Source organism: Beta vulgaris, chromosome 2, assembly GCF_026745355.1.
Source record: "Beta vulgaris subsp. vulgaris cultivar EL10 chromosome 2, EL10.2, whole genome shotgun sequence".
Taxonomy (NCBI): domain Eukaryota; kingdom Viridiplantae; phylum Streptophyta; class Magnoliopsida; order Caryophyllales; family Amaranthaceae; genus Beta; species Beta vulgaris.
This window is the reverse complement of record NC_079203.1, coordinates 54,628,487-54,654,565: the sequence shown is the minus strand read 5'-3', so window position 1 is coordinate 54,654,565 and position 26,079 is coordinate 54,628,487. Positions and strand designations below refer to the sequence as shown.

Genomic DNA, 26,079 nt, shown 5'->3' with positions numbered 1-26,079 from the left:
GAGATCAAATCCTATCTTATTCATGACCCATAGGGTGTAAGCAATTATATCCCTTGGAGCAGCAAGAGTCCATAACAGTTTACATGCATTAGCCCCTTTCTTCCCCTATTCAGTTGCCTCAACGTTGTTGTCCAGAATTTGGGCATGGTGGAGGTGCCCAAACAAAGAAGGCAATATATGAAGACGTGTGGTATAGTTGAGGAATGTTCCCCTGGAATATGAATAGTGTAAAAGTCGAAGAGTTGCAAATATTTTGAAATAGAGAAAATCTAATTTTGTAGAGTCCTTATCTCACTCGTCAATTATTTATTTTTATGACCTTATCATCTCACATACCAAACATAAGGGTGCATGCGATTAGATGAAACTACCTTACAATACTCATTGTAGAGTCTTTTACTTTAACCTGTTGGATCAAACACACACGAATCTTCCAACTTGAAGATAAATGCTACCTTCATCTTTCTAGTTGTACTAAAAAAATATTAACGTTTGCCAACACACAACTTTAATCATCAAATTTTCTAATTATATAAAAAATAATTTTATAAATAATTAGTGTCATGATTATGAATTTATGATACCATACAACAAATTTGATAAGATCTCAAATGACTCAAACTTCAACCGAAGAACCCTCCTATCATTGGACACGTGACTCAAACTGCAACGTATGCAGAAACTCTTATTGAGAGACTCACCCACCAAAACCAGATGTGCAAATCGGATCAGACTCGGATATAGTCAGAACAAAAGCTCCGATCAACCGTGTGAACCAAAAAAAAAACAATCATGGGGTGAGTGATGTGCGCAACATAGATTCCCGATTCGATAAAACACAAAAAAAAAGCCAAAACTTAGCCGTGCAATTGAATCATGCAATTGAATTTGAGTAGATTCCTCTTTAAGTAATTAAGTCGTCACTACCCTAATCTGCTTTGTTGCTCAATCTCCATTGTACTTCATCCCCTTTCTTCCCAGGTAAGTTGTCACCAGTTAATTGCTCAATTTTCGTTTATATTTATGTATATATTGCTCTATTTTTATTTCTCCCATAATTATACTATGCATTGTTCTACATTTCTACCTTAATTATGTAATTGAACTCTTGAAAACACATCACAAATTCTTAATCTTTATTTCATCCAAATTGCTTTTTTTTTTTTCAGAAGATAATAATTTGGGGATATTTTACATGAACTACTCCGATTTTGGTTTTGGGTCGCAGTAATACAGAAATTTCTTGTTGATTTTAATTAGATTTTTCGGTAAATGATGTTAGTTGTATAATCTTGCTCATGATTTTGAGTGTGATTAACCAAAAAAAACGACTTTTTCCCCTTTTATATTGCATGCTTTTCTTATATCTTTTTTGCAATTTTTTTCCTTTTAAAAGCCCATTTTCCCTTATCAAAATTTCTACCTTTTTCTGTGATTGCAAATGTATCCGTTTTCCAAAATAACATTTTCTTTTGTGTTGGTGAAACTTGAAATTACAGTGAGCTTGCAATTTGTTATGATTTTGATGTGATGAAATGAAATATATATTGAGAAGCTTATCTATTGTGATTTTTGTTTGCTGGAATTTGTAGATTTAGCTTTAGTGGGTGTAATGGAGGATCAGGGTCATGATTGTAACGAGTTACAGAAACTGCGTAAGCTTGTAGCAAAGCTTGCAATGGAGATTGATGCTAAAAATATGAGGTTGTTTTACATGGAGGAGAAGTATGACCAGTTGTCCACAGCTCTCAAGAGTATGGCTATGGACAAACGGAAGCTTCAGCAAGATCATGCACGAGGTATTACCTGCTGTACCATTTTCGGGAGATTTGTCGATCACGAATGGTTATGTAGTAATGTTCAAATTTGCACATCTGACTTTTTTTGCCAATTGAATCAGAATTTTGGATGGTGATTTTTTTAGATGATTGTCCTTGGTGTATCTATGATTCTATGTTGGCCTCATAAGACATTAAGACGTAATGCAATTTCTGTGGAACCATTTGGAATTTTCAATGTTTTGAACAAATTGAATATATTGTGCAAAGAAGGAAATGCAATCTCTAATACTCATTTATCTTTATTAAGGCTTTATGAAGGGAACTGTCTTCTCTACAGTATGTATTTAGTAGTATATTATTAAATGTTAGAGCTGTATTTTTTTGTAGTTGAAGTGTTCTTTCAAGCTTTTGCAATGATGATTTAGTTGAAGTGTCTCTTAAAGTTTTTGCAATCAAATTGATGATTTAGTTGCAGCTGTTTCTTTCAGAAATTGAAAGATTGCAATCTGTAATTTTAAATAGTGAGAAAACAAAACTTGAGTTAGATAATCAAAGAAAAGAAGTTGAGCTGAGAGCCAAAGAAGTTGATGAACGTGAGATACAAATCAAATCGAAGCATGAAAAGGTACTTAATCTCTTATCTTGGACTTTTAAGCTGACACTCATCACTTAATCTATGTAGAAACACCATTATTTTGTAATTGAAAACAGCCCCCACTTGTCGTACTGATCAACTCTGTTGATGTGTCTTTTGATATGATAAATGCTAATAAATGACTTCAAGAATGTTTTATACTTCTCTCATATAGTCAAAAGTTTATTGTTTGATCTAAAAGAGAACAATGTAAAACTGATTTTTTTTTTTTTTTGTAATCTTCATTTACTGCCAGCTTGATTCTTTAATGAGAGAGCTGGAAGAAGGCGGAGATGAATTGCAAAGCTTAGAGTCTCTTAACCAAACACTCATTAGCAAAGAGCGTACAACTAATGTGGAGCTCCAGGATGCTCGCAAAGCTTTGATTCGTGTAAGACTGCTGTAGATCATGTTGCATCATCATTCTAGGTGCTTGTTCATGGTTCAGTCTCCTGATCTTAGAATACTGCTAATCTGCATGCTCATTCATGACGCAGACTTTACAAGGAATAAATGATGTTGAAGCTGACATTAGAATCAAACGGATGGGCGAGGTTCAAATTAAGCCTTTTCGAGATGCCTGTTTGAAGAAAAGCTCTGCTGGGGATTGGCAAATGAGAGCTTCTACAATTTGCTCATCATGGCAAGACATCCTCGGCAATGCTAGTTGGCATCCTTTCAAAAACAGAGTTGTGAATGGAAAGTTGCAGGTCATCTTTAGTACCTTCTGTATATCTGCATATTGAGAAGAAGTAGATATCAAATAAAGTGTGATGGTTTGAGGGGGATAGATAGTAAAATTGCAATGCTGCTGTTATTGATTAGTTGAAATGATTGGGAACTCTAAAGTTCTCGTAGAGCTTTCTTTGAGGATGTTTGTAAAACGTGTCTGCATTTTGTAGTAGACTTGTGGCCCACCATCAAGATACAGTGAGAAGTATGCATCTTTTGTTGACGCCTGTGAAGTAGGGTTATCTCTGGGACTTGAGGTTCCCCGTTTCCAGAACATTTTTGTTTGAAAAACCGATTCTGTTTCTGAGATAATGAAGCCGGAATTAGCTGGAACTTGAAAATTCACCGTTCGCGAAACGTTTGCGTATCCAGAATCTTAGCTGTCTCCATGCTACATAGGTTAAAACTATGTGTCTCGTATCGTACATGCTTTACATCATCTTTGATCTATGAAGGAAACTCTTTCTGTCGCTCTTCATGGTTGTCATTTATCTTCCTAAAACTTTTAGACATTGTGTTCATCATATAGGAAAGTTTGAAAAGTATTGTTGGCTCTATCTAAGATGCATGTTTTACATCATTGTTGAAACATTTATGTGACCTTAACATTGAATTGTTTGTTCTTCAACTCAGGAAGTTATAGATGAAGATGACGGTAAACTGAAAGAATTGAGAGGTGGATGGGGTGAGGAAGCATATGAAGTGGTGATCAAGGCATTAATGGAGTTGAATGACTACAATCCCAGTGGTAGATTTGTTGTTTCTGAACTCTGGAACTATAAGGAGGGGAGAAGGGCTAGTCTGAAAGAAGCAATAGAGTATCTTGTACAGAGATGGACAGCTAAGTCCATGAAACGCAAAAGATCACAGGCACAGGTTTCACGTCGAACTCTATTTTAAGCATTGTTTTTGTAGAAGCATCAAATCATAGAAAACAGCACATATCGCTTTGTTGATTACTATACTTGACCTATATCAATACTTTGTTGTCATCTTCTAGAGATCATTTTCAGGTATTTACTTTTTCTTACGACCTTTTCTGTAACAGACTACCAGCTGCAAGTTGCATGCGACTTTGTGAAAATCGTTTTCTTTCCTATGCTTTTGGTTCAAAACTTAGCTACTATTTCATCTCTGCTTCTTATAGTAATAATAGTCTAATAGAGAATTTCGGACTTAGCAGTAAGTTGGAAACTTATGAAAAGTTGAGTTAAAATAGGTAAATAGCTGTAAACCGAACCAAATGCTTAATGCAAAGCAAGAATTTGAAGGAAGGAGGATGTATGCTTGTATGAATTCAAATTCTTTATGCAAATTATGTGCATACCAGTTACCTAATAATACTTAGGTGGAGACATATTTTTCTGTTATACTGGTATCTTAGCTTATACGTGTATAGAAGGCGGTATACTGCTTGCTGTTAAGTTTCCTGTCGACATTACAAGACCTTAATCCCCTCCACATCACTGTCCTTCGGGATCTGTATACACCAAAATTAAATTAAAAATTGCAGAGAAGCATCAACGTGTCAAGCAGAAAATTTATAAGAAGCCTGCTTCTGAGGCTTCATAGTTAAGCTTCTCGTATTCAGAGGTCCAATTTACCAAGCAGCCTTTGCGCCTTGGTACAACTCTTAAATTTCACCAACTCTTTTAATACTTCTTTGAGACATAATTTATTCACAACAGGGAAAGCTATCAACCTGATTTTCTTGTCTAATCCTCGGTCTTCTTTTGATCTGTGCAGCTCCAATCTATAGTCTAAAGAAAAGTTGGAAACCTAAGTCATAGTTCCGGTGATACTCATATACCGAAATGGAGAATTATGGTTTTAATAATAAGATACTACAAGTTTCTATCTGTTTTCCAGCTTATATGTAATCTATCTGCGTTAATAGCTGAATAAGCTTTTACAGTTCTACTTAGTAACACGAACCACCAACCATTTTTTTTTTAATCAGGACCCTAAAATCCAGAAAATGTGAGACTACAGGGTCTTAATAAGGATGTGTCTGATACTGGATTTACCATTGCAAACCTACAATATTTGGGTCCTTAACTCCATTTATCCACCTAGGTTTCAAGGGTGAATATTCCAAACACACAAGTAGAACTGGAATCTTCTTTTGGGTCAGGTGTTGAAAGAAGAGTCTAATCTCACATATGCACTGGTATTGGTTGGATTTCATGTAAGACTATTATGGATAGCTAGATAGAACTCTCAGATGATGTAATCCCACCTTCAAATGTACGGTGTACCCCAAACTTTCAGGTCGCACCTGGTGAAGATCGTAATAAAAGGATCTAGGTTTTAGGGCCAGGCCCTGGGAGTAGGGGGAAGGTAAGGGAACCCCTGACCTCAAGGACAGAAGGTAAGATCTTACCAAGGACAGAAAATGTTGTTGACGAATTAAGAATTAGTTCGATATTTATATGTAACCATATAATGTTTAATCTAAACTATTTCACATCCCCGTGGTTTCTTTATAATCGTGGAAAGTTAAGGAAAAAACACTTCAGTGTTCTATTGTAGTGGCTGTACACTGATGTTACTTTTGCTTTGTGTAAATGCAGACTCAGAACACTACAGCAGTATGAGCAGGCAGAAACATCCTTTGTGTAAATAGTCGTGTAATCTACCAGATATTCGTCGTTGGCAGCTTGGATGTGGATGCACCAGGAGATTGTTATATGTTTATGTTGCTGTTCCGGGATTGTCCTTCGACCTTCATTTACCCATTGCTGTGTTGAACCTATTAATGAAAGATGTTATAGTTCATTTTCAAGTAAAATTTATAAATAAAAGAAAATTCTTTCAAGTATAAGGGATCGTTGAGGTGGTAACACCTTTAAACTCCCACGCTTGTGGCAGGGTTTCGATTCCGACTGAGGTCTTGATGAGAGGAGGGGGGGCTGGGGGGTTGTTGAATAGACTGGGTTGTAATTGAGATAGGTGGCCCATCCTGAGGCCCATATGTATCGATTCCATTAAAAAAATTGAGATATTTTCGCATTCATAATTCTTATTGACGACGTATGAAAAAATGATCACTCCCTCTATTTCGTAAATAAATCACGTTTTAAGGTCTAGAATTAATACTTTTCTAGAATTTATTTAATGCATATCCGCTACCTTAAAGACTACGTATGTCAAAACCCTTTTATGTTATACTCGACTACTCGAGTTGGAGTATTACTAATAAGGTCATTCCTTCTTTAAACATGATTTTCTCAACAAAAATTCATCTTTATCAGCTATTCTCTTCGTCCTTTTTGTTTGTCTCTATTTTCTTTTTAGAAGTTTATTAAGGAAAATTCCCTATTTCATAAATTATTTTTACTCTATTTGATTTTGCTGCACGTGTCTCTTATCAACTTGATCCAACCATTGATTCAAAGTCATACGACATCTACAAAGGAAGTCAAAACTAAACAAATACATATCAAAATGAAATAAATACAATTCTAATATGATAAAACCACGATCGACATCTACAACCTGGCCGGACGGTCGCCCCATGGCGAGAACATGCTGGGCGGACGTTCGCCATTCAAAAAAAAATTCACCGGCTTTTGGGTTGGGTGGCTGCGGTAAAATGGCGGTAGGTTGGTTGTGGTGGGTGGTGGTGAAATGGCAGTAGGTTGGTGGTGGTGGGTTGGTGGTGGTGAAATGGCAGTAGGTTGGTGTGAAAAAAGGAAAGGGTGAAATGGTCTATAAATATAAATTTGGGCGATGTTTAACAAACCTATGATATAATTACACATCAATTAATGTAATTAATGCTTATTTATTGCTTAATATTTCAATTTTTAGCTTCTTATATGCAATCTTAAGAGCTGCATACAAATGTATAACATAACTAGTTATTAGGCCCGGGCTATGCCCCGGGTAAGAAAATTTTCATTTATTAATATTGTACTTTGATATAATAGCACTAAATATTACTTGGTCGAGTGGTTAAAACTTTAGTACATGAACTTGAGGTCACGGGATCAAAACCTATACTATGCGATTTCTAATTTTTTTTATTGTACATGGATTACATGATCTAAAACTCCCTAGGGAGAGCGCCACGTGGCACCGTTCCTGGTTTACGCACGCCTTTTAATATATTAGTATAGATTGTTGGGAGAAGGGCCAAAATCCATGGATCCATCCCAAATTCTATAGGCGGTAAAAATCAAACCGACCTAAACCCGACTTTTCAACCCTTTCAAGTGGTTGACCCAACTTGACGTGTTTATTGAACGAGTCGGGTAAGGATTGAATATTTTAACCCGAATCTGACACGACAACTCATTTAACTATTATTTTACTATGAATTTCATTAGTTAGGCTTGAGAAAATTTGAATATTTTTCATTAAGGTATGGAAATCTTCTCTTATTGTTGGATTTGTTTTATTTAGCTAATATAATAAGTAGTATATAAAACATAGATTAAAAAATATATGACGTACATTTATTTAGTTTATATATATATATATATGCACTTGATAAATGAACCACGTGATTCGTTAATAAATAGATCGAGTTAAATAGGTTGAGTTAGGGTAGACCGTTCTCAACTTAAGAATGTTCAACCCATTTACCGATGGACTCGACACGAATTTACCAAATTCCCCATTAAAAAAAGAATAAACTAACCTTCAACTTCCATGCAATTCTCCCGCCCGCCACTCTTCCTTCACCCCCTACTGCAACATTAACGTAGTATTTCTCTTCCTTCTCAATTTTCCGGCTGAAATTTACCAGTTTTTCTCTCTCTCCTCAACTCAGTGTGGAAAAATCACGGCGTTCTATTAAAAGACCTCCATGATCATCCATTAATACTCCTTCTTTCGCATGTTTACACTCATTGAGAAAATCTAATTTCAGGCATTGTTTTTTTTTTTGGATCTTTTTGTTATTAATTCCATCAAAATTCAAGCACGGTTTATTATTGATGCTTGATTCATCGGTAATATTGTGAATTATTTAAATTAAAAAAATAATTCTGTTGATGCAATCGTAATATCTTATCAATGGCGGTTAACGAGTCGAAAAATCATAGTCCAAGCCTAGAGAGGTAGAATTGCAGGTAATTAATGTGTGAAATCGAGATTTTTTTTTTTTCAGTTAGATCTTGGATTCTTTTTATTTGTTCGGTGATTGTTGTTTGTGATAGTTTGATTTTACTGATTGGTAGTAGACTGGTTTTATGTTTATTGTTAAATAGTGATGATTTTATTTTTGGCTATAAAATCTAAGACTGTTGAATATAATCAAATTTTCAATCATATTGTAAATGTGGATTTTGTTGGTATCTGAAGTGATTTGTTTGTGAATTACGGAATTGTGATCATGTTTTAGGGTTGCAAGCTGGTTATGTGGAGCGCTATCTGTAAAAGGTTTTTTTTTTTTTTTTTTTTTTTTAAATCCACCATAAAACATGAAATTTGTGGTAAACCACCTTATATGTATTCTTTTGCGAAAACAAACCTTAAACAATTTTTTTTTTGAGAACAAACCTTATGCCAAAACTCAAAAGCCGATCATCGAACCAAGGTTTTGGCAAAATTCCGATAATTGATCCAAGGTTTGGGAATTCATCATGTCATGCAAGGCATGTAACCTTTTAAACCCAACAAAATTCATGACATGGTCAATGCTGAAACCTTGGGTCAATGATCGGAATCTAGCATAAGGTTTGTTCTCGCAAAAAAGTTTTGTTTTCGCAAAAAAAAAAAAAAAAAAATTATATAAGGTGGTTTCTCGCAAATGTCATGTTTTATAAGGTGGTTTTTGACAAAAAAATCCTCTGAAAAACAAGGAATAATTAATGAAAGTATTCTATTAACTACTAGTATAAATGAGCATTGCATTAGAGGAGTACTTGACCAGTGATGTGCATTTTTTTTTTGAGGGAGTGATGTGCATTTTGAGATTGTGTCAAATGGAGTGGGTGTTAGGAAAAAAGTTCTTGAGGATACAAGTTTAGAAATGTACCTTGATATTATTTTTTGGTTTATAGAAGAATCATATGACACTGATGCACACAAGATTTGATCCCAAATCTTTGGTACTACTTTTACGAGGCTTTACATGTTACATTATTATACTCCCTAATTCTCGTGTTGCAGGTGTAATTTGAACAAGTAAATTAACATAGAATCAGACTGAGGTAGTATATACTACCTCGAAATGCATGGAAATAGATTTATAGGTTTTTTATTCATTTAAGGGGGTTATTATTGTTGAATTGTGTCAGCATCAGTGGAGCTCATCTTGATTGGGAGAGATTGAAGCGAGGCAGCTCTATGTTAGAAGCTAAGCATCATCATGGTGATACCATATCAACAGCATCACCTCCTCAGCATGGTAATGTAGACTATGTAGTATGCTAATATGTTTTAGATATCAGTTCTTGCTTATGGGATATTCAAGAGTTAGGTTTGGGATTCTGACAGAATAATGTATGCATCAAATGAACAGTCTAAGAAGAAACTATACCTTTATGGCCATGCATGTACCTATGTTTTGTGGGATATATGATGTACTACCTCCGCTCACATAGTAACAGGCCACATTTAATTACATATGTACATAACATGTAAGATGCAAACGAAACTCCAAAAATTTCGTAATTATATGTGCATTCTGCATATATGTAGACCTGACGTTGGGCTTCAGTCCATGAACTTGTATAAGGTGAAATGTTTTAATGAGTTTGATGATTTGGTGTCAAGCTCCATTATCACCTTTTCTTTATGTATTATGTGAAAAAAATTAATCTGCATAATTGATTTCCTGCATTTAAGTAAAAACTTTTTACAACTTGTAGAATTTACATTCATCAGTTGTATAAAAACTTTTTACAGCTTGTAAACTTTAAATTCATCAATAGTAAGTTGATGGATGATTGTAATAGTTCCACCTAAATTTAAGTTGCTGAAATGTGTGGCTTTAAAGTTGCTAATCAGTTGTTAGGTTTTTCTCTTCAGAGGAAATTGGTCCTGAAAACAAAAGACTCAAAGGCATAGGTATTGGTGCTCCTGAGGTCCCTGTGTCTCTTGATGACTTGCGAAGCCTTCAACGTTTACACACTGTATTGGCAACTTCAGATTATCTGCTTCCCTCTCTTACCCCTGATACAACTTCTGTTTTTATTCCTGAACATATAATCGCTTCGTGGAACATTGCATACTTTACATGTTACCTTTTTTTCTTCGCTTGGAAGACTTTCTTTTTATGTTTGTGGCTTTAATTCCTGCAGAAATTGAGGAAGCAATTGGAAGATCATGTACATCCCTTGACGAACGCCACCATTGATTCGCTTCCATGGTCCCCATCCCTGTCCTCCTCCCTCTATCGCATTGATCGCTGGGGTCCACCCTATTTTTCTGTCAACTCCTCCGGGAATATTACCATCAGGCCCTTTGGCGACGCCACACAGCCTCACCAGGAAATTGATCTTTTGAAGGTTGTGAGTGAAGTTTCCAACACTAAACCGAATGGTGGATTAGGCCTCCAGCTCCCCTTCATTGTACGGTTCCCTGACATTCTGAAACACCGCCTCGAATCCCTTCAAGCAGCTTTTGATCTTGCTTGTCAATCTCATGGGTACAGATCGCCTTACCAAGGAGTCTACCCTGTGAAATGCAATCAGGACCGCTTTGTTGTGGAGGACATTGTGAAATATGGGTATGGGTTTGGGTTTGGGCTAGAAGCTGGGTCGAAGCCTGAACTCTTACTCTCCATGAGCTCCCTTTGCAAAGGTCACCCTGATGCTTTATTGGTGTGCAATGGTTTCAAAGATGCTGAGTATATCTCTCTTGCTATGATTGCTCGAAAATTGGCAATCAACACTGTAATAGTACTTGAGCAAGAGGAAGAAGTTGATTTGGTTATTGAACTTAGTCACACACTCCGTGTTCACCCCGTAATTGGTGTCCGTGCTAAACTGAGGACGAAACATTTAGGTCACTTTGGTTCAACCTCAGGTGAGAAAGGGAAGTTTGGATTAACAACAACCCAAATTTTACGTGTTGTTAAGAGGCTTGATGCAGTTGGTATGTTAGACTGTCTCCAGCTCCTGCATTTTCATATTGGGTCTCAAATCCCTTCAACCACGCTTCTGTCAGATGCTTTATCAGAAGGTGCTCAGATTTACTGTGAGTTGGTCCTCCTTGGTGCTTGTATGAAGGTCATTGACATTGGTGGTGGTCTTGGAATTGATTATGATGGGTCAAAATCAACTGCATCGGACATCTCTATCGGATATAGTCTAGAAGAGTATGCCTCTGCTGTTGTTGGAGCTGTTCAAGTTGCTTGTGATCGCAAAGGAGTGAAACACCCAGTTATATGCAGTGAGAGTGGCAGGGCAATAGTGTCTCACCACTCCATTTTGGTCTTTGAAGCGGTCTCTGCCACTGTTCCGCCTGCTCCTCCAGCGATTTCTCCACTGGCACTGAATTCTTTGGCTGAGGGATTAACCGAGGAGGCTCATAGAGATGTCCAGAACATTTTTGCTTCATTGAGAAGAGGGGAGTGTGAAGCTTGCTTGCTATATGCTGATCATCTGAAACAACATTGTATTGATCTGTTCAAAGACGGGTCTTTAGGAATGGAGCAGCTTGCAGCAGTTGATGGGTTATGCGACATAATATCGAAAGGACTTGGTGTAGGTGATCCGGTGAGCACCTACTACGTTAATTTGTCAATTTTCACTTCAGTTCCTGATTTTTGGGGGATTGGACAATTGTTTCCAATAATCCCAATTCATAAGCTTGATCAAAGACCTGGAGTTAGGGGAATTTTAGCTGATTTAACGTGTGATAGTGATGGTAAGATTGATAAGTTTATTGGTGGTGAGTCTGATTTACCTCTCCATGAAATGCGGAGAGGAAATGCTAACGGTTGTGGTGATGGTGGGTGTTATTATCTAGGGATGTTTTTGGGCGGAGCTTATGAGGAAGCACTTGGGGGAGCCCACAACCTTTTCGGAGGCCCGAGTGTAATTCAGGTCTTGCAAAATGATGGGCTGCATAACTTTGCAGTAACGCGAATTGTCCCAGGCCCATCTTGTAGAGACATTCTTCGGTCCGTGCAGCACGAGCCTGAGCTCATGCTCGAGGCTCTCAAGCATAGGGCCGAGGAATGCCTTCACAGCCTCGAAGATCAGAACTCTGCGTCCCTTGCTGACAGGCTGGCTCATTTCCTTAATCATACGCCTTACCTTGTGGTTCACTCCACAACTCCCACTTGTGGTTTCATCAAGATTCAAGAACAACAGCAAGAGTGATGAGTGTCATCATCCTTACTTTTTTGGTGCTAAAGTGATCCATTTGTTGTGATGATCTCTTAGTTAATGATCAGAATCCTCATTATTTGTTTATTACAGTAGAATTATTGTTTTATCCACTGTTAGATTTTGATTCTCATGACATAGACAAAAATGTAAGGAGTAGAACAGGTAGGCACTAGGCACCTTGCATTTTTGTTGGACGGAACATGGAAGGGATATCAATAATCATAATACAACTAAAAGGCATGTCAAAAGAAACGATGAAAATCAAAATTATACTTCTACAAAATTAAGTTGCCATATACTCATCAATTTTACGTAAGTTTTACTTGGCACTTTTACTAGGGATAAAGATTCAAAATGGATATATTATTTCAAAATGGATAAAGATTAAAGTATGTTATTCAAAATGGATATGTTATCTCAGGTTATACCTGTATTATTAGAAGTAAAAAATAATTCCACATATATTGTACGGAAATTTTGCGAAAGTCATAACATTTCCACATTTTTAAATTTCAACACATAATGTTTTCGCATTTTGGAAACCTCAAAGAAACTTCTACATGGGTTGAATATCATTATAAATACTCATTTTCTATTTCCGTTTCCGTTTCATATTCATTTTCCGTTTCTGTGCAATATTATTTAGATAAGAAGAAATTATATGGACTGTCTTCACAGAGGGTCCCAACCAAAGGCAGAGGGTCCCACCCAAAGGCCTATTGCATGCCATACTCCCCCAACCCTCCTAAACTTTACCGTACTAGAAAAGATGAGAAATATCACCACTTAAATCAACCCCAATATCAGTAACATAAGTGTCCACCTACTCATTTGTCCATAAATGATGCACACCAATCTTTTTTCCGATTTCAGCATAAGCTGACACAAGCTCACTGCAGATTAAGCAGCTGAAAATTACATGGTGAATCATCTGGTTTGAAGAAAAATTAGCATTTGGCCTTGTTTTCATTGTTGTTTTTTGTTTTTGCTTTCTTTTTTCCCATGAACAATCACTGACACATTTCTGATTTCTTTTCATTCCTCTTCTCACACATTCCGACCCATTTCCCTCTTCTACTACATAATACTACAAATTTTGATAAAGTGATTAGTGTTGATAAATTTCTTCCAGTTTTTCTTCTTTTGTTGTTGTTTTCTGGGTTGTTTGTCAGAGTTTGTGATAATGGAGGAATCATCTGAAGAAAAGATGAGCACAAACACAACATTGCTCTCACATACTCATGAAACCCAGTTTATTCACTCCAATTCTCATTCAGGTTTTCTCTGAATCTTTCTTCTTTTTTTTGTTTTTTCCTTTGTGGGCTTAATCAATAATGTATTTAGTAGTATGTTTTATCTGAGTGAAATTGAAAGTTACCTTTTTTTTATTCTATAAAAGTATGAAGTTTTTTTTTTTTTTGAGGTGGGGGTAAGAAATAATTGGCGATTTCGAGAAATGTGGATTTATGGGTCTAAAATAGTTAATTTTAATTTATTATGCTTGTGGGTCTGCATGACTGCAATGGAGGGAGAGATCTTAAGTGGAAAAAAAAACTGTTAGAAATTTGATTCCCCAATTTTTTTAACTTTTAATTATATTGTGTCTGTATACTGCTCCCTCCGTCCCATAATATAGTGCCTACTTCATTTTTGGTGAGTCAAATTTTAAAATCTTTGACCAAATATTCTCATTTGTATATATAAAAAAACATATTCATGTGGGGTCTTGTTAGATTCGTCTCAATGTGTAGTTTCATAATATCAACTTTTTATATTTTTTATTAATACGGAATTGAAGATATAAAAGGTCAAAGTTACATCTTGGAGACCGTGTAAAAAAGAAACAAGCACTATATTATGGGACGGAGGGAGTAGAATTTTGGCATAATAATACAAGTTCCACTCTTATCATAAATAAAAAAAGAGACGAGTTTTATGGAGAATTGTACATGCATGTCTAATTTAATATCCTCATTTTGTTTTCATGTCCCTTTCGTATCTGGGTTGCTAAATGCCGTCCTGTTTTTTCCTACTAATTTGCAGAAATAAGACATGATAATTGATATACATCTTATAAGGAGGTGATCCATTGACCAATATCATAGAGGGTGGCAGTGATTTAGTAGATTTTGTGTCCAAATCATGCAAGTTTCAGTCCCAAAAAGAGTTTTTGCCAGGTTTGTGATTGTCATATTCAAATTTGGGAGTGTTTTGGGAATCTAGGACAAATAGGGGGGGTTGCAGAATTTTATTGGGGTGATTTTGGTTTACGGAGGCTATAAACCTCAAGTTTCTAGTCTTAAAATGGGCAGGAAATATGTTACTCTATTTTTCATATTACCTCAAGCATTCGTGTCGAATTCATGAGACTCCTAAATGGGTATATGCACACTTTGACAATTCAGCTTGGGCCAAATTCATGGAAGTTTTCCATAAATTAGCCGAGTTAGACACTTGGACACATGTCGTGTCTAACACAAATACTTGAGTCCGAGTGATATAGCTTAGAGACAAGGAACAAATCTTGCTGAAAGCTGATATTTATTTAGACATGGAGTATGAGAAGCCTCAAAGGTTCAATTTTCGGAAAACCTATGAGGTTTAGTAAATTAATTTTCTTCAATCACGGATTTTAGCAACCCTGCTGAAGATGGAAATTAGGACTATTGAGTTAGACTTTCCAACGTCCTTGCATCAAATTCTCTCTTTTGTTATGTTTCTACTTGCAGACATGCTTGATGGTGCAAGTGGTTCTAACACTTTATAATGGTGCAGAGACTTTAGTTGAAAGTCTGTCAATAGAGAGCCACAACACGACATGCTCGCGAGATGGATATGTTGCAAGCTTGTGTAAGGACATAGAAGAAAACAATTCAAGAATAGAGGTAGTAGGACAAAAGTATGATCAGACTTGTGCTTATCTAACCAAACTTATATCCAGCCTTGTTCAAGAGGTTGAACACCAAAAGGAAAGGATAAATGAATTGGAGCAGGAGTGCAAGAAGAAAGATGCAACTTGTAAATCAACTTCAAGAATACTTGTTAGCCTGTTGAAGGAAGTAGATTGCAAACATGAGCAAATAGCTGATCTGAAGCACACTTGTAGTGAGATGTACAGTGATATTAGAAAGCTCATGGAGGAGAGAGATGCATGGCACAAATTATACATCCAAGGTTTGTTCTTGTTCGGAAAAACTTTTGCAATAAATAGCGCATTTTCTGACTAATTTGATTTAGTAGTGTTTTAGTTTAACGTGAACTTTGTTGATTCTCTTAGGAGAAAGAAAGATGCAGGACATAGGTTTTAGAAACAAAATGCTTCGATCTAAACTGAAATCTGTTCAGAAAGAACTTATTGGACAATTGGTGCAAAGCGTGGAAGGACCTCAAAGTGATGAGGGGCAGAGTTGTTCAATGGTAAGTCTGTCATTATGACATTAATACAAGAAGTTTCTTCTCAAACTATATGAATATGGATTATTGTGTAAATATATTAGTAATACTTTTTTACCTGAAAAACTTTTCCATTAAGAGAAAAAGAACCTGAAAACTTTTGCATTGTTATGATGGTGGTCTTCAGAAAGAGAGATGAACATGTAAAATGCCAACTCCTAGTATTCAATGCAACATTTAGTTCCAAATTAGGCCCTAGAATCCCTTTGCAAATCTGAAAATGAGATATAAAACTAGAGGTTGCAAATGGGTGTTTGGATTTGGTACATCTGGGGTTTGGTTGGGTACGAGACAATCTTGGCCGGTCTAGTAAGTACTGTAGTTGTTTTTGTTGATTTTGCATGTAATTATTATTATTGGGTCAAAGTTAACATGAAAGCCACTGGTTGAATAGCAAGTAGCAGATTGTACAAATATTGATATCGACGCTCTGAGGAAAGAACTGGAGGAAAAAACAGATGAAGTTTTGTACTTGCAAAACCTCAACCAAACCCTGATACTCAAGGAGCGCGCAAGCAACAATGAGCTGCTAGATGCTCAGCAAGAATTGCTAAGTGTACTTACTTCTTCCTTTCTTATGTTTTCTTGCAAAAAACCAATTCAGCTAACCTGACAGTAACTGTTTTTCATTAAAATCTGCATTTTCACTTTCAGGGTCTAGATACAATTTTGAGTAACCGAACAATGCTTGGGATAAAAAGAATGGGAGAACTTGACACTAAACCTTTCCTTGATGCATGTTCTAAGAAGTTTCCAAAAGAAGAACGAGGGATCAAGTGTGCTGAAGTATGTTCGCTTTGGGAAGATCATCTAAAGAATTCAAACTGGCATCCTTTCAAGCTCAGTAGCATAGATGGTAACCTGCAGGTAATGATGAAGGCCCTAAGTGAGTAGTTTGAATAGATTGCTGCTATAACTTTATTGTGCTTGTTCATTACACTTGCGGCACGTTTGGTAGTTGTTAATAAATTGCGGTAATGGGAATGAATTTTAAGTGTAATTTTATTAGGGAAGCACCCTTAAAATTTCCATGGAGAGACATTTTTTCTCCATGAGCAAGCTATCTTACCCCTAAACTTGTGTTTTTGTCCCCAAGGGGAAGCAATTTTCATTACTACTCATTACCACCCTACAAGGTGGTATTGGATGGGAATGAAAATTCAAGAAGGAAAGTGGACACTTTAGGATAAATTAGCATTACCATGGGAATGGACAATGATATTTTTCACAAATTTACACACGAATTCATTCCCATTACCACCATTTATGACCAACTACCAAACGGACCGTTGAAGTCAAATGATTCAACAGAATAAGACTCCAAATTATGATTTATGCATAATTGCTATGCAATAGTTGACTACTACACTACACTTATATTCTTAAGATATCAAATCTATGCTGCTCGGATTTTTCATGCTGTCTAAAATAGTAGTGTGCACCTTGTTGGATCTTTAACGTTCTGATGAGGATATGGATATTTCAATGCTAATTTTGGACTAACGACCTAGAAAATTTTCATTAAATTGCCTGCACTTGGACATGTACTTGTGCCTGATATGGGTTTTAGAGTTTTTTCATAAATTTATAAAAACCATATATTGACACTTGGACACTGATAAATTTTCAGTTCTTCACTAATTGACCTATTGAAATGGTTTTATTCCAAACAAATACCATTTTTCTCCCTTGATATGTCTAAATGGCAGGCAATTATTGATGAGAGTGATGAGAAGCTGGAAGAGTTGAGAAAAGAATGGGGTGAGAACGCATACAAAGCAGTGACAAGTGCTTTGTTAGAGCTGAATGAGTACAATCCGAGTGGGAGATATCCAGTGCCTAAAATTTGGAACATCAAAGAGGAAAGGAAAGTTAGCCTGAAAGAGGTTATTGGATACATAATCCAGCAGCTTAAAACTCACAAACGAAAACGACGATAACTCGTAGACTTCAAGCCAGAGCCACGAGTGTTGTTAACTTGTTCCGGCTTTGTTAATACACTCTAGAAAGACATGTAAGGTTTACTCTTCTTTAAACAGACATGGCTTTAGCTTTAGCAGTTGATATTACTAAGCTGCTTTACTGCTATATGGATCAAAGTAGGAAGGAAGAAAAACTTAGGAGTAACTCTCTTATGTTAATGAAAGTAGTGTTCGTGACTTATTGTGAACAGAGATTGTAGCTAGCTATGTGTAATGTGTATATATTTTTGGCATTTAAATTTGTAAACTTTATGCTCCTTCACTATCATCTTGCACAGATTTCTCTTTACTCTACTAACTGTGATATGGGAGGAATGAGAAGTTATGCAAAGAATTATGTTAAAGATTTAGGAGGACTTAGAGCTAGAGTAATTCAAGGCTCTATGGCATGCATTTACATCAACCAGCAGAAATAAAATAGTGTATTTGCAAACATTATTCAAGAAATGGATTTTGCTACATATGCACGTGCTTATTTAATGTTTGCTAAATATAAATAATGTCAAAATATTCTTTTTTGTGACCAATTTTTCTTTACCTACGTGCCCTAATAGATTTTTCATTTTTTTTTCATGTATGTTTATCCTCGATACATTTCTCATTTCCAATTTGGTATAGGTCCCACCCACTTTCGATACCGACTTACCTTCTCTCTACTCAATAAAGAATTCATGAATAATGCATTAACTCTAATTTTTTAGTTCTAATTATATGCAACCAAGGACTTACCTAGACTTCTCCTCAATACTTTTTTTTTTTGAGGGGAAAGAGAAGTGCATTAATCAAAGGGACAAAGTGTCCATAAGTACATAAGGTGTTACAATACTAGGGCAGTGATGTTCCCAACATTGCTCAACACCAAAAGGCACAACTCTAGCAAGGTTATGGGCAACAGTATTCCCATCCCTTTTAACATGAGAAAAAGAAACGGATGAAAAGGCATTACACATAGAAAGAATGTCCCCAAGTATTGCATCCAAATCCGAGAAGAAAATTGCTGCTTTCGATAACTTTTTCGTTGCTACCAGAGAGTCGGATTCAAAAATCACATCACCATATCCACGAGCTTTGGCCAAGCGGGATGCCATATAAATGGCCTTGCATTCAGCTACCTCGGGGGGCCAGTAGGCACGCACACGTCTAGTTGCAGCAAAGCACACCTTACCTTCCGAGTCGCGGGCTATCACTCCAAGTCCCACCCAGCCTTCCTCAGCCAAACTTGCATCTGTGTTCAATTTAATAGCGCCAACCGGGGGGGCAGACCATCGGCTTGAGCTCGTAGCCGCGGGGGAACGCACTCCTCCATAAATCCTTACAGCATAGTTATTAAAATCAACAACTTGTCTCATAATTCTCTGGCCCACAATAGTGGCAGGGTGACTTGTATACTCAAAGACTTTCCTGTTTCTTTCAACCCAAACATTCCATAGGAGATAACATCCCTTTTGAACCACAGTTGCATCCATCTCACTCCATCTGACGAGGGTATCACACATGGCTTCATCTTCCACCCCTGGCAATAATATATGACAACCCAGCTCTTCCCACAACTTCAGCGACATCGGGCAACGATAGAATAAATGTAATTGCGTCTCATCCTCTCTATCACAACAGGGGCACCCTGCTTCGTCGATGAGGTGGCGTCTCTGAAGTACTTTCCTCACTGGGAGCGAACTTGTGCAGGCACGCCACAGGAAATGGCGTACCTTAGGCGACACATTTAAACTCCATAAAATATTCCACACCCTATGAAAATCATCCAGGTTCCCCCCTTTTCCCAACATATAAGCAGTTTTCACCGAATAAATGCCGTCCTTAGAGTATGCCCAAGTTAAGTCGTCCTGTAAACATCTAGTGCTTAAAGGAATGGCCAGTATACATTGTTGGTCACGTTCATTGAAATGGCTCTCAATAAGTTCCACATTCCACTCCTTCCTTTCAACATCCATTAAATCTCCCACCACTTCTAGTCCCTCCACTCGAGCACTCTTGATGAATCTACCTTCTTCGTCCCCCACCCATGGTGCACTCCATATGTCAATTTTCGTGCCATCTCCAACTCTCCAAATCAGACCCTCCATTACCAAGCTCTTCGCACCCCAAATACTCCGCCACGAATAGCTAGAAGAGTATCCTAACCTTGCTTGACAAACATCACCATGGGGGTAATACTTGGCACTCATTACCCGACTCAAAAGTGACTCCTTGTGATGTAATAAACGCCAAACTTGTTTTCCCAACAAAGCATCATTGAAAACTGTAAGGTCCTTGAAACCCAAACCCCCCATACATTTGGGTTTGCACATTTTTTCCCAACTTAACCAGTGCATTTTCCGTTCGTCCCCTCGCCCTCCCCACCAGAATCGAGCCATAGCAGAGTGGATTTCGTGTATAACAGCACCAGGGAGCTTGTAGACTCCCATCAGATAAGTAGGCAAAGCTTGGATAACAGCCTTGATAAGGACTTCTTTCCCAGCTCGGGACAACAATTTTTCTTTCCAACCCCTCAATTTCTTCCACATTCTATCTAAAAGTTCCCGAAAAAGCACTTTCTTTGATCTCCCACCAAGAGACGGGATACCAAGATACTTCTGGTGTCTGTCAACATGCCTCATATGGAGAAGATTAATCAATTCTTCTTTTTTCCCACAGCTTACGCCTTTACTAAAGGAAACTTCCGACTTTTCATAATTAATTTTCTGCCCGGATGCCGCTTCATATTTGTTGAGAATATCAACTATCGTCAAGCATTCCTGTCGGGTAGCCCTTGTAAAGAGAAGACTATCATCTGCAAAAAGAAGGTGAGAAATTTCTGGACCATTTCGGCTTGCTCTCGCACCATGAATATCATTCGTAGCCACCTTTTGTTGGATCATCTGAGAAAAAGCATCAGCAACCAAGATAAATAGGAATGGAGATAGAGGATCACCCTGACGCAATCCTCTAGAGGGAGTCACCGAACCACATACTCGTCCATTAATAACGAAGGAGTACGATACACTTGAGACACAACTCATCACCAGATTAACCCATCTTCCATCAAACCCCATTGTCAGCAGAAGCTTCCTGAGGAAGCCCCACTCCACTCTGTCGTAGGCTTTACTCATGTCAAGTTTCATCGCAATCAAGCCTTTCCTGCTGTTATTCCGCCTCTTCATAGTATGAAAAATCTCCAAAGCAATGAGGGAGTTATCCGAAATCATTCGTCCAGGAACAAAAGCACTTTGATTCTCAGATACGATTGTAGGGAGAAATTGTTTGAGCCTCAGAACAAGAGCTTTAGACGCTATTTTGTACAATACATTACATAAACTGATAGGCCGAAATTCAGAAACAACAGTTGGAGAGTTAACTTTAGGGATAAGAGCAACATTGGTACAGTTAACATCTCCTGGGCAAGAAAAGTTATGTAAAATATTGCTAATATAGGTAAATACCTCATCGCCAATGATATGCCAGAACCTCTGATAAAAAATAGCATGCATCCCATCAGGCCCAGGAGCCTTACAAGGGTGCATATCACTCAATGCAGCATAAATCTCCTCTTTTGTGTATGGGCGAAGCAAAATGTCATTGTATTCCTGGGTTACAGACGACCTCACATGCTTTAAAACTTCTTGCAGATTATCTCTAGATGGTTCAGACGAGGTAAAAATCGTGTCAAAGTATCGAACCACCTCCCTCTCAATATTCTCTTCCTCCGTTTGCCACACACCATCTCTATCCTTTAACCCATGAATATAGTTCCTCTTTTTCCGCTGAGACGCCTTATGATGGAAATAGGCAGTGTTCCTATCCCCATCCTTTACTTCTGCAACTCTCGAACGAAGGTACCAGTAAGCCTCATTCTTAGCATGTAAAGTGTAAACCATCAAGCTCACTCTCCAAAGCCACACAAAGATCACAATTCTCCCTCGAAGTCGAGCCCCTCTGCGCCTCATGAAGCTTTTTCTCAACTCGAACAATTTGCTTTTTTAAATTCCCGAAACTCTTCTTACTCCACCCTTGTAAGTCTCTCGCCACCGCCCCCAATCTCTCAGTAATGTGCTCACCCGCCGCTGCGCCCCAAGCATTCTTCACTACCTCCTCACAAGACTCATCTAACAGCCACCCAGTCTCAAATCTGAATCCACGACTGCCCCTTACTCGTTCCCCACCACCAGCACTCTCTTTTAATACCACCGCTGCATGGTCCGAGCTGTATCTGACCGAATGCTCGATGAAAGCCTCTGGGAATAAATCCAACCAACCACGGGATATGATAAATCGATCAAGTCTCTCTCTAATTCTCGTCTCCGGACTTCGACCCCTCTCCCAAGTGTACCACTGCCCCACATATCGTAGTTCACCCAACCCACAATTCGCCATCACATCACGAAATCCCTCCATAGCCCTCCTATTTCTGTTCGAGCCCCCCTCTTTCTCATCATAACTCAAGATTTCATTAAAATCACCACCAAAAACAATCGACCCCTGATACTCCTCACATAGATTTTTAATCAACGTCCATGTTTTTTGTTTATTTTCCTCCTCCGGCCATCCATAGATCCCCACAAATCTCCAAGTTTTATCACCCCTACTAACCACATCACCACAAATATGATTATGAGAAAACGAGACCAAAGAGAAAGAAATAGTCTCGTCTTTCCAAAAAATGCAAAGACCTCCTGCTCTACCCACACTCGATACACCATACGCACTAGAAAACCCCAAAATCTCCTTTTTTTGCTCCACAATATTTTTTGTAACCTTTGTTTCCGACACAAAAAATATGTCGGGGGTATACGACTCATAAAGTCGTCTCATCTGTCGAACCGTCCAAGGGTTACCCATTCCCTGACAGTTCCAACATAATATTTTCATAACTCCGGGCGGGGTTGGTCACTTCCAACCACCGCCTCGACAATGTCAACACCACTGCCAGTGATAGAATGCACACTCAACTTTTGTTTTTTAGCACCTAAATCATCTTTTTCAGTCCCATCGTCAATCATCATATTATCCACCAATTTACGTTTTTCACCAGACATAAAACCATCCACAATGTTGCATGGGTGTAAAATTAAAGAATCATCAGTAGGTGGTACAACATATTTTTTAGGCTTTGATTTTTTAAATTTTTTTGCATGGCTACCTTCTCCAGCAACAAATAAAAAAGAAGGGATTGGGTCACCTGAAACTTGAGGAACTTTCGGCCCTATCTGAGCTACAGTACTCACATCCACATTACGTTCTGTCGACGCCATTATTATCCTCCCTAGAGGCTGCTGAAGTGAATCTGTAGGTGGAGCTGCCATAACAGTAGCGGTTTTACCCAGCTCGGCTCCCGCACTCTTATGTTCTACGGAGATCGCATCAAACCCAGACACTTCCTGCGTTAGGATTGGCTCGAAAACCTGCTGCACTTTTTCAGTTTGGTCGCCCACCGTGGCCAGAAAGTTTTGTACTTGCAAATGGTGAGGTTTCAATGTGATATCTTGCTGCGCACTCAACTCCTCCATAGTGGTATCATATTCCATATTTATCTCCCTGCCTCTACTGGGCAACTCCGTTAAATTCAACTCCTCATTCAATTCATGAACCAGCGGTATCTCGGGTTCCTTAAGTGTTGGTATAGTTTTCTCGAAAGCCAAAGATTTGGTGGTGCGAAGAAAGCTACGCGTTTCCTCCTCCTGTTTTAATCTCCCTTTACGAGGCGAAGCCCGGAGCCAAGAACCCCACTGCTTCCCTTCATCCTTTTCATCCTCTTGATTCGTCAAACAATCCCGCTCGATATGTCCAATCAAACCACACGCATAACAAAAGGTTGGTAATCTTTCATACTTCACTTCAATGAGAGCAGTACTTCCTTCCTTCACCGATATACGTTGGACACGCCTCAATGGTTTCTTGATATCCAATAGTATGCGAACCCGTGCCGATCTATCCCACTGCACACCGTTCGATTCTACTTCCAAGACCTCCCCTATACAACTCCCAATCATTTGAATATGTTTGTCCGACCGATAACCCATCGGAAGATTGTACAGACGAGTCCAAAAGGGGCAGCGAGTTAATTCAATATTCGAAGGTTGAACATGATCTTCAACTTCTTGCAGCATTACCAAGTTCTGATCAAATGTCCAAGGTCTACCATCCATTACCTTTTCTTTATCTCTGCGGCAAGCAAATTGAACAACAAAAAGGCCATTTTCAATCGGCCGAAATAAAGCACCAGTATTGATTGCCCAGATTTGATTTAATGTTCGTTTCAATGCTTCAAAGTTGTAATTCCGAACCGTTAGCACTTTACTTGTGCCCAAAAAATTGGGATACGTATTTAAGAACGAATGGAGTATTATTCAAGGTTATTTTAATATCGTAATAGTACAACTGTACATTTTATTTAGTTTTCACACATTACATGCATATAACACTAATTTCTAGTCCCTCCGTTTTATTTTAATCTACACACTTATACTTTTTACACATGCCAATGCAAAACTTTGAAGACATATATTTTTAGCTTTGTATTTGTAAAAGTTATAAAAAGTACATATTAATAAAATATATGTTATGATGAATCTAACAAGATCCCACATGACTATATTTTCATCCAAGTATAAATCACAAATGATGGTCAAAGTGAAATTTGTGAATAGTGTAAAATATCAAAGTGTAACAATTAAAATGAAACGAATGGAGTATTATATAAGGAAAGGGCGAGCACGATGGTGTCCCCTTTGAAAGTACTAAATTACCCTAATAATTTAATGGAATGAAAAAAATTACAAAAGAAAACAATTGAAAATCCCTTTTTTATTTCAACTTGTCATTATAAACAACTAACAAATGGAGTAATCTTCACCTTTTAAACGTAATCATAACTGTAATATGGATGGTGTATACTCCCTCCGGTCTTTATTAGTTTACCTGTTTCTTTTGTATAGAATTTTAGGAGAATTAATGTTGTAGGACATAGAAAGAAAGATATTATTTTATACTTTCTCTATTTCGTTTTAAATACAACAAATGAATATTTTATATCTCACAAATAATATCCCTTTGTTGCATTTAAAACGAAATGTAGTATTAAAGTTGAATGTATCATGTATGTGTGGTGGAAAGTAAGTGGTGCCCATTCCAAAAGTAGAAACAAAAGAAATAGGGAAACTAATAACGGACATCCCAAAAAGAAATACGAGTAAACTAATAAAGACAGGTGGGAGTATAACAGAACAACAAATTTTGAAATTAACGCACGTATCACATGCATGTAAGACTAGTAATCACTAATCAGTACTACCTTTGGTACTCTCTCTGTTTCAAAATATAATGCATTCACGCTTTACGAAAATTTGCTTTGACCACAAATATCTCTCAAATACGATACATAAAAATTATAAAAATTATACCATTGGATTCGTCTTGAAAAATGCTATAATATTATTATTTTTAAAAATTTTCTATCAACATAAATTGAGAGTAATTAATGGTCAAAGTTCAACCTCGAACATCGTGCGTGCCTTATATTGTGAAACGGAGGGAGTATTTATTAGTTTAACCATATTCCTTTTTGGGATGTCCCTTATTAGTTTACTCATTTTTTTTGTTTTTATTTTTGGAATTGGACCATTAATTTTTCATCACACATACACCTAACTTTAATATAAAATAATATTTTTTTCTTTTTATATCTCATAATATTATTTCTCCCGAAATTTATACAAATTAAATTAAATTAATAAAGACTAGAGTGAGTATATGAAACTTTGAAAGCTTAAATTGGCCCAAAACTAACAAACTTGCAAAAGCCCATTACAATATACACTTGACAACACAATCTCCTATTATCCTCCATAAAACCCTAGCAGAAACCCCCAAACATAAACCCTTCATCCGCCTCCAAATTCCACCATCTCTACCATTTTCAACCTCCATTTTAATGGCGGACTAAAGGTATTTTCTCTCCTTCACTTTTTTCCTAAAATTCCATTCATCTTTTTATCAAAAAAAAAAAAAAAAAAAAAGTGTTAAAATTTGGGCGATGATTATACTCCACTTTTACACCCTCTCTCTCTCCTCGAAGTACTTCGTCCACCCATCTTCTTTCTCTCTCTCTCTCTCTCCTCTTTTCTTTGTGTGTGTGTGTGTGTTTATGTATGTGTATGTATATATGTATGTTGGGGATTCGAACCCGCGACCTCCTTGTGATTATCTTTGATGGG

General features: G+C 37.4%; 4 protein-coding genes across 5 annotated transcripts; 3 read left to right on the top strand and 1 right to left on the bottom strand.

Annotated features, from left to right (window-relative positions):
• The first annotated feature begins 786 nt into the window (after positions 1-786).
• On the top strand, positions 787-6,166 carry LOC104904229 (factor of DNA methylation 1). 2 transcript variants are annotated; one of them, XM_010692429.4, is made up of 7 exons: positions 787-981; positions 1,593-1,799; positions 2,270-2,406; positions 2,672-2,806; positions 2,913-3,125; positions 3,781-4,023; positions 5,721-6,166. In XM_010692429.4, the coding sequence occupies exons 2-7, from the start codon at positions 1,613-1,615 to the stop codon at positions 5,742-5,744; spliced, it is 939 nt and encodes a 312-aa protein (XP_010690731.2). In that variant the 5' UTR covers positions 787-981; positions 1,593-1,612; the 3' UTR covers positions 5,745-6,166. The 2 variants fall into 2 exon arrangements, with proteins under 2 accessions (XP_010690731.2, XP_019107223.2); XM_019251678.3 differs by lacking the exon at positions 787-981 and having other exon boundaries at positions 1,595-1,799; positions 2,257-2,406.
• Positions 6,167-7,721: 1,555 nt separating this feature from the next.
• Positions 7,722-12,883, top strand: LOC104904245 (arginine decarboxylase). Its single transcript, XM_010692446.4, has 4 exons — positions 7,722-8,225; positions 9,396-9,505; positions 10,129-10,232; positions 10,401-12,883. Exons 2-4 carry the CDS (start codon positions 9,445-9,447, stop codon positions 12,426-12,428), a joined length of 2,193 nt encoding a protein of 730 aa, XP_010690748.2. The 5' UTR covers positions 7,722-8,225; positions 9,396-9,444; the 3' UTR covers positions 12,429-12,883.
• A 130-nt stretch (positions 12,884-13,013) lies between these two features.
• On the top strand, positions 13,014-18,161 carry LOC104904248 (factor of DNA methylation 5). Its single transcript, XM_010692451.4, has 6 exons — positions 13,014-13,714; positions 15,213-15,611; positions 15,715-15,854; positions 16,285-16,446; positions 16,545-16,757; positions 17,600-18,161. Exons 1-6 carry the CDS (start codon positions 13,621-13,623, stop codon positions 17,828-17,830), a joined length of 1,239 nt encoding a protein of 412 aa, XP_010690753.2. The 5' UTR covers positions 13,014-13,620; the 3' UTR covers positions 17,831-18,161.
• Positions 18,159-22,705, bottom strand: LOC104883509 (uncharacterized). The gene is made up of 4 exons (XM_048638873.1): positions 21,742-22,705; positions 20,734-21,683; positions 18,682-20,571; positions 18,159-18,170 (listed from the first exon to the last, which is right to left on the bottom strand). The coding sequence occupies exons 1-4, from the start codon at positions 22,703-22,705 to the stop codon at positions 18,159-18,161; spliced, it is 3,816 nt and encodes a 1,271-aa protein (XP_048494830.1).
• Positions 22,706-26,079: the final 3,374 nt, after the last annotated feature.